Source organism: Pygoscelis adeliae, unplaced genomic scaffold, assembly GCF_000699105.1.
Source record: "Pygoscelis adeliae isolate BGI_AS28 unplaced genomic scaffold, ASM69910v1 Scaffold227, whole genome shotgun sequence".
NCBI classification, from domain to species: Eukaryota; Metazoa; Chordata; class Aves; order Sphenisciformes; family Spheniscidae; genus Pygoscelis; species Pygoscelis adeliae.
The window spans coordinates 1,861,838-1,870,212 of NW_008825100.1; the positions used below are offsets into that span (position 1 = coordinate 1,861,838).

The 8,375-nt window shown below is 42.9% G+C and overlaps 1 protein-coding gene across 1 annotated transcript in view; it reads right to left on the minus strand.

The window, feature by feature from the left end:
• Positions 1 to 3,369: 3,369 nt before the first annotated feature.
• Positions 3,370 to 8,375, minus strand: part of UMPS (uridine monophosphate synthetase) — a 6,980-nt gene continuing 1,974 nt past the window's right edge. Inside the window, exons 2-5 of the mRNA XM_009327170.1 lie at positions 6,392 to 7,060; positions 5,530 to 5,705; positions 4,882 to 4,996; positions 3,370 to 4,072 (exon numbers count right to left, since the gene is read on the minus strand). Coding sequence (XP_009325445.1) covers positions 3,855 to 4,072; positions 4,882 to 4,996; positions 5,530 to 5,705; positions 6,392 to 7,060 — 1,178 coding nt within the window. The 3' untranslated portion in view covers positions 3,370 to 3,854. The remainder of the gene's footprint in view (positions 4,073 to 4,881; positions 4,997 to 5,529; positions 5,706 to 6,391; positions 7,061 to 8,375) is intronic.

Consider the following 8,375-nt stretch of genomic DNA (forward strand, 5'->3'; position numbering starts at 1 on the left):
TAATTGACCTGTGTCAATTATTGGTTAATAAAGCAATGATGATACCGTGACATGTAAATCATACTTTTAAGGACAAAAATCTTAACTCAGCTGGTTTTAATTCGGTGATGGGTTTATCAAGATTTTGCAAGAATTTTAAGTCCGAGTGAAGCACTATACTTAGGCAGCTATACCGCTTAACGTGCCCAGGCTGGGTTCTCTTGACACAGCACTCCTCATGCTAGACAGAGATAGCTCAGAGAGATAGAGCGTACTTGACATACAAATATCAAAAGCTACATAACAATTCCTTAACGGTTCCAGCTTGTGCTGGTCTCACACAGTCCCCGCTATGCTGCTCCAAAATAGCAGCAAGTCAGCCTTCTTTCTGCTGCCAGCACTGACAACGCTTGGTCACAGTCTTATTTCGCTATGAAAAATGTGATACCCTTTCATTCTGTCATAAACCATACTCTAGAGTGGACTAAGGGTCACAATTTCATATAAATGCCTACTTGCCAGATAATCTAAATCATGTGATAATCCAGTAATTTAAATATAGCCTTGTGCCTCTACCCCAGACTCGATCAGATCAGAGAATGAACTGCAAGACTTTCAGATTCATATATTATGATGCAAATGAGTTTTGTAAATTGTGACCTAGTTCCCATGTTAGGAACAGTTGGGACCAACAGCAGGAACTATGCGATGAATGTGAGCAGCGGGGGCAAGCAAGGAAATTAACATTTGTTCTTAGTTTGAAATGGATTTTTAATCACTTTCAGGTGCCTCAAAGAAAGCGCACACACTTGTTTACTATAATCATTCTGACAGAAGAATGCATATAGGAGGTAACGTGTTGTTGTTTTACTAATTGAAATGTTTGCGACATTGGTGTCAAATGAAGCGCCAGAATACAGCTCTTTCTGGGTGATTTACCTAGTGCACAATGAAGGACTGCAAAATGATTTTTTCCAATCAATCTGTCCCTCAGAACTTGCTTTGTAAAGAAAATGAGTTGCACATATCCTCTAAAAGTGACTGGATATTAGATCACATCCATCTCTCCAAATCCGGTTGCTATTTTTTCAGCTAGAGGCCTGATAAACTAGCTCTCCAAAGAGCCTGCTCAGGGACTTAGCCGGATGGATGTCAGCCACCCGCTTAACGCAATTCAGCATAGTTAGTGGAAAATACTGAACCCACAAAATTCTGCTTACGCTGTAACAGTGAGCCTACAACATACAGTGCTGAACTCCAGCCTGAGGCAGCTTTCTGGTAAACTCTACTGTTTTAAATGAGGGCATCAGCAAGGGTGTAACTTGTTGAAAACCAGACAGATTTTCATCCTAAGCATATCTAGACTTGGTATCATCATTGAAAACGATTAGCTGTAAAAGAGCTAAGGGCGTCGACTCTCCTGAGAAATACAGAGTCTCAGCTCCCTCTGGTGGAAAAAGTAATTTTCTGCAAAACAGTTTAAGTGAGAAAGTCTTGTTTCTGCTACAGGCCTCAAGGCCATGAGATAATTAAGATGAGACAGTAAACAGATCCCAAATCCTCCGTTCACTTTGAAGGACTGGAACTTCTTAGGAAGTTGATGTGAAATATCACGACTCACAGACTGTTGCAGCGTGGTTGCACAAGATACAACACACTCATCGAGTTCCAGCTGTGAAGAGTGGCCAAGAGAGCCTCCATCTTCCCTGGATGGAGTTCTCCAGATGTAAATTATGATACATAAGATGACTATTGAAGCAAATGGTAGCCCCAAGGAAAACAAAACACCCCCCCCCCAGAGTAAGTTCTAATATTCTCTCCACAATACCCAACTCCTAAGCCCCATAAGCAGCCCCGTCATCAAAGGGAATGGAAGCACACTTCCAGGGCATGTGGAATATGAAAGGGTAAAGTCATAGAATCATAGAATCATTAAGGTTGGAAAAGACCCTTAAGACCATCGAGTCCAACCATCAACACAACACCACCACGCCCACTAAACCATGTCCCTAAGCGCCTCATCTACACGTCTTTTAAATACCTCCAGGGATGGCGACTCCACCACTTCCCTGGGCAGCCTGTTCCAATGTTTAACCACTCTTTCAGTAAAGACATTTTTCCTCATGTCCAATCTAAACCTCCCCCGGCGCAACTTGAGGCCATTTCCTCTCGTCCTATCGCCAGTTACTTGGGAGAAGAGACCAACACCCACCTCGCTACAACCTCCTTTCAGGTAGCTGTAGAGAGCGATGAGGTCTCCCCTCAGCCTCCTTTTCTCCAGGCTAAACAGTCCCAGTTCCCTCAGCCGCTCCTCATAAGACTTGTTCTCCAGACCCTTCACCAGCTTCGCTCCCCTTCTCTGGACACGCTCCAGCCCCTCAACGTCCTTCTTGTAGTGAGGGGCCCAAAACTGAACACAGTATTCGAGGTGTGGCCTCACCAGTGCCGAGTACAGGGGCACGATCACTTCCCTACTCCTGCTGGCCACACTAGTTCTGATACAGGCCAGGATGCCATTGGCCTTCTTGGCCGCCTGGGCACACTGCCGGCTCATGTTCAGCCGGCTGTCAACCAGCACCCCCAGGTCCCTCTCTTCATCATCCCCAACATGCCCAGAGAGTGAGGAAGTCTTTCAGTTGTGTTTCTGAAGTCTGACTGCCAACAGAGCACAATGTCACAAACACAAGAAGCATAAGGCAAAGCCCTCAGATCCAAGCCTGCGTCCATTGGTCTTAGGCACTCTGCATAGATTAATCCAACCAACAATCAACAAAAACTCTCCTTTTGAACTTCAGCATAACTCCAATCTCCTATTTTGAAAGGCTTAGTGAAGAGTGCAGTGCTAATGCCAAAAAACTCTTCTCACTAGACACAGGTGTTCCTAGTCTACGGGTGAGTGTATTAACAAAGGGACCCAGCTTTCTCCGCGTGCTTTGCATCAGCACAGGAACAGCAACAGTCTAGAACTGCATCACCATTCGTCTTTGCCCTCGTGATAGCAATGAAAATTCAAGCCGATTTCCACCACACACATACACTAGAGATATTTAAGGTTCTTCCACCCTTTCTGATCAAAACCAGTCATACAAGATATTTCTACTTCTCCTTATCCATGGTGAAGAGTGGAAAGTAATTCCTGGAAGTATTCCAGCTATTGTCACAAAAAGTCAATAAACAGAAAGTACATTTTTGTTTCTCATTAGAGGAATCAACAGTTCTACTGCAATTAAACACACAACAACTAGTTGCTCTGACAAATTCTTTGTAGCTCCTGTAAACAAAATCACAAGTAGTTCCTGCAGTCACAAACATATAGAATGACTTTTTATAATACTGGGGTTCTGAAAACAGTACTTCACACTGCCACAGAAGGAAGACTTGTAGATCCAATGAAAGGAGAACAGTAGCAAAAAAGTATTTATTAAACAACATATTATTCTATTTCACAGTGTGGGATAAAGACCCATACTTGCTCCTTGGAAATAGCAGAGCTGAGTAATCCTGTGAGAGTGGGGCAGTAGGGTCAGGTCTGCAGGTGAATTTTATTAAGAACAGTAAAATACTGTTTCTACAGCCAGAAGGAATTTGAGGGTGGGGAAAAGAAACAAAAGCAATGACAGCCAACCAAATACCCTTGGAGTGTTTCGCAGAACATTTTTCAGCAGAGAAAAGCTATTAAGGCTAAAAACTAGGCAAGAAGTTTTGGTTTCATACATTCAAATATTAAAAAACAACCATGGCACGTATAACTTGATCTGTGTGTGTGCGATTAAAAATAATTTAGTTAGTAACAGCTTTTTCTCCAAAAGGACAGTTTTCTACTGGCTGAAGTGTCTATGTATTTAACTGGAAGTCTCATGATGATTACAGCTCCATCAGCTTTGCTTATTGACTAGGAAAGAGGCCTGCTTTCCATCTTCTGCACGAATACCAAGCCTGCTTACATAGCTCTCCCAAGCTGCCTTCCTGTACTTCTCTGCTTCTTGAAGACGGTCTGAAGCTGTCAAGATGCCGCGTCCCACAATAATGATATCAGAACCTTTTTTGGTAATAACTTCCTCGGGGCTTAGGTACTTCTGTCCAAGGTTATCACCTGAAATAGAGACACCATTTTTTTCAGTTTGTACAAAACTCTATCTACTAAAAAGCTTCAAAGAGGTGCTGGAACAGAGAACAGGTATGCTGTTCCAGCTCTCACCCTAACAATCCACAAACATACCAGAAACTGTGTCTCCAACTAACAAACACCCTATTACACAGCTCAAATTTGACAGAGAGCACCCTCCTTTTTCCATGATTTACCAATCACAATAGATGGAACAGTTACGCAAAGAAGCACCGATCAGGATTACTGAAATAAGCCTTAGCCTTCTTAAAACAGGCAAAACCCCCAAACATTCATGTAAAAGCTTGTGATTTCACTTCAGGTTTCATAAAAATTAAGTATTGCAGAGAAACACATCTCCCCTACCTGGTTCAGTGATAACCTGTTTAGTCAGTATAAGACTTCCAATTCATTGATACTGCATCTGTATCAGTGTCAACAGTGTTACAGTTAGACTTCTGCATTTGTTAAAAATCTTTTTTTCTACTCCTACTGAGTAGTTGGACATCTAACCTAACGCCTACCTGAAGACATTTCATGTGTTTTAAGGACTGTGCTTTATGGTGTGCACAGACCTCAGCACACGGACAAAGCTGCATAGCCTGCTGGTTGCCTTTCAGAGCTCCCAGGAAAGGGATCAGCGTACCCAGAAATACAGAAGGCAGCCCATAGTGGCAAACACAGACTCCTTCCACCAGAGAATCAGCAACCAAACCCTCTTCAGAAGTCACTTTTTCACTGAAGGCTCGATCACTTACTGTATTTACAAACAGACTAAGTATTTCAGAGAAAGTTACCTCCAGTTTGCAGCTGCACCCCTGGAGTTAAGTGAAGAAATTCCAGTTTATTACTAACTCTAGATCCAGATATGAATCCAAAAACGAAATCCGAGTTGTCTTCAGCCATCTCTACCTGAAGATGATCAGTAAACAGTTACAAGTGATACACCTAAAATTAAGCTTGACTAGCAATCTGTTTCTCATCCACCCTTTGACACATTAAGCTGTGCAAGGCAGGGGTATGAAACACCTGTTCTTGCTTTACCAATATAAAGTCACCCAGAGCTGACTCGCCCCTCACTGACCTTGCTGCGCTTGCAGCCAGGAACATGAATGTTGTGTTTCTATGTTATAAATAATACAATGAATGAATTTAAACTAATTAGAAATTTATTGCTTCAGGAAAAGAAAAGGGGGGTGGGGGCTAATAGCAAACTTGGCATGTTTACTAGAATTCAGTGTGAACTGTGACCACCTCACATGACTAGCCTACAGCTGCAACCTTTACACACCACACTGTCAGATTCCTGACTCTCCACAGAAAAAAAAAAACCACCTGTAATAGAGCTGGAGAGACTTTTGGAAGTGCAAATATTAGCAGCACACAAAACCTCTCTGTTACAACACTTTACAAGCTTTTAACCCGAAACAAGACTGCCTACTTACCGCAGCTTTTGTGTATTCACCTGTTGCAAGTGACCCTTGGGAACTCATCTCGGCAACCAGAAGACAGCCGCGCTGGAGAGGAAGACCTACTTCCTTCAGGCCTTTCACAACTCCAGAGCCTGGAACCACGTGGGCATTAACGATGTCTGACCAGGATGCGATTCTGAACACACCACCTGAGAACATGGATAGGAAGACAGAGGCAAAGCGTCATTACAAATGCATTGAACAGGAAACATGAGTTAAACAAAACAAGCTGCACGCTAAATCATTCACATTTTAAAAGACAGTTTTACTACTGAAGCTTGACAGTTACAAGTTCAGTCTCATCAGACAGTTCTGATAGCTGCCTGACCACAAAGTGTAATCTCTCAGTTTTACTTTTCACAAACACTTCTTAGTATCTCACCTTTAATATTCACTGAGACATTTATGGTAACCTAGAAATCCACTGTCACAGCTGCTATCTTTCAGTACAGCATGCAGATCATACGGGACGTATGGATCAGAAAAACTGTTCTACAGTTGCAGATGCAATATTGAATGAAAGCCATAACGAACACACAAGCATACAACAGCAGGCTGCCTTAAGAAGCCACGCTGTGTTTCTCACGGCAAACAACTACTCAGAAGTACTTACTGAGCACAACCATATATTCATAAAAAGATTAAGGTTGGAAGGGACCTCTGGAGGTCATGCCCTCTCAGCAGCGTTAACTTCAAACCTAGATCAGGTTGCTCAGGCCCCTTGAGTCTTCTCCAAGGCTGGAGATTCCACAATCTCTCCTGGCAACCCGCACCAGTGCTGCATTTACACACACTGGCAGCAAAGTTACAGTAAATTGAGGTTGATGATAATCACCTTCATATTGATGTTTCACTGTGTTTCCAATGTCTGCAAATTTCCTGTCTTCGAAAATCAAGAATTCATGTCGATCCGCGAGTGTTCTCAACTCTTGTACTACCTCTTGGGTGAAATCGTTCAGGATGTCTACGTGAGTCTTCAGGATGCAAATGCTGGGGCCCAGGATGGCAGCTAACTGCAGCAGCTCTTTGGAGCTGGTGACATCAGCAGAAAGGCACAAGTTCGTTTGCTTCTCTTCCATGAGCGCGAAAAGCCTGGCTGCAATAGGATGCACCCCTGGCAGCTCGGCACGGGCACTGAAGCTCAGCTCTTTACACAGTCTCTTCACGGGAGCGGGGCCGTTCTGAGCCACTGGCTCAAACACATTTCCCTGAATGAATTTCTTCACCTTTTCAACCATCTCAACAGCCACTTCTCCCTGCTGCTGGAGAATCTCCAACACGCTGGACAACGTACACACAGAGTGCAGGCGGATTCCACATTCCTCTAACCTTGCCTTTCCGCCCTGCTCCCTGTCCAACAACACTACGGCATCCGTGACTTTTAATCCTGCTTTCTGAAGAACTTCCGCAGTTTCCAGTACACTAGATCCACTTGTTACCACATCTTCAATGATCAAGCATGTTTCTCCTGGATTAATGGTGCCTTCTACCAGCCGCTTAGTACCTTAAAAATAAAAGGCAAACGCTCCAGTAAATGAAGAAAGTTTAAGAGATCCCAAAAAAACTTAAAGTATCAAAACTTTAACTTGCTATGCTAATGTAAAGATATTTGTTCCACATACAAACATATGCTGCAGCATATACTGAAGTCCAATGGAATTGGACTTCAAGACAACAGGAATTTCACATTCACTGCCAGTATGGAGAGGTAATTTGTTTAGTTATCACCTGATACAAGTTATTACAGTTCTTATCACAGCTCAGCCACCGACTTGTAATTCAATTCATAAAGACCGTGGCTTCTCCAAGTTAATAAAATACTTCTTTATGTTTCCAGAAGTGATGTCCCATTAACAATTCTGACATACTGTTAACTGCACAAATTTAAACCTTTTGATAAGATGACTACAGAAGTTTATTATTGCCACGAATTGAATGCTCAGAATTACAAAACTATTTTCTCCAGTTATTTAAAACGTCTTTAAAGCGGCCAAGTTATTGGTACTCTTCAGCATGTTTCCCACTTTCCACAGGCAGCATTCTGTGCTTAATATGCCTGTTAGAACAATTAGAAGGAGTAAAGCCCCAAATGCCTTTGTCCTAACCAACAACAGGCACACGTCCATGAAAGGCCTCCCGGGGGGCAACAACAAAGGATGCCTAGCTTTCCCAGGAAGCAGCGATCAGCAGGAGAACATTATGCAGCAAGCGCGGCTCTTAGACCATGACAGCCCAGAGAACAAGCCTATGTACAGCTCTGCAATCCATGTGACACCAGAAACCTTGTGCCAGGCAGTTAATTGCTGTCACAATTGACTTGTCTTTCACAAGAAGGAACAGCAAATGTTTTCATGCCTGGCACAGTGACTAACATAGGAGTAACATTTAGTTTTGACAAGGATACTTCCTAATTAAATACTGTTGGAAGAGTATAGCTCGTATCACATGTAGAAATCCAGTTGCTACAGTAGGTTAACGCTTCAGTCTTCTCTTCCTCTTCCTTTATCAAAATCAGATAAACGGTTCGTTACGTGGAGAACTGCTTCTCACCTGTCATACCCTGCCCACTGATTACAGGACTATATGATATGAAACAAAAAGGGTTTGAGAGGTAAATTAAGAAGAAACTGGAAAGGTTCCTCTTGGGAGTCAATACACAAAAAGTTCTGTTTGGGGGTGAAATGTGGCACTGGTCTCAGCATATCAGAGAAACTGAGTTATAAAGCTTGGTTTCTGGAAGAAGCCAGTAACCCACAACGATGGTAATGGTGCCAAGGAAAGAAAAGACACTGCTGAAGAAAAACAAACAGCCCCCCCCC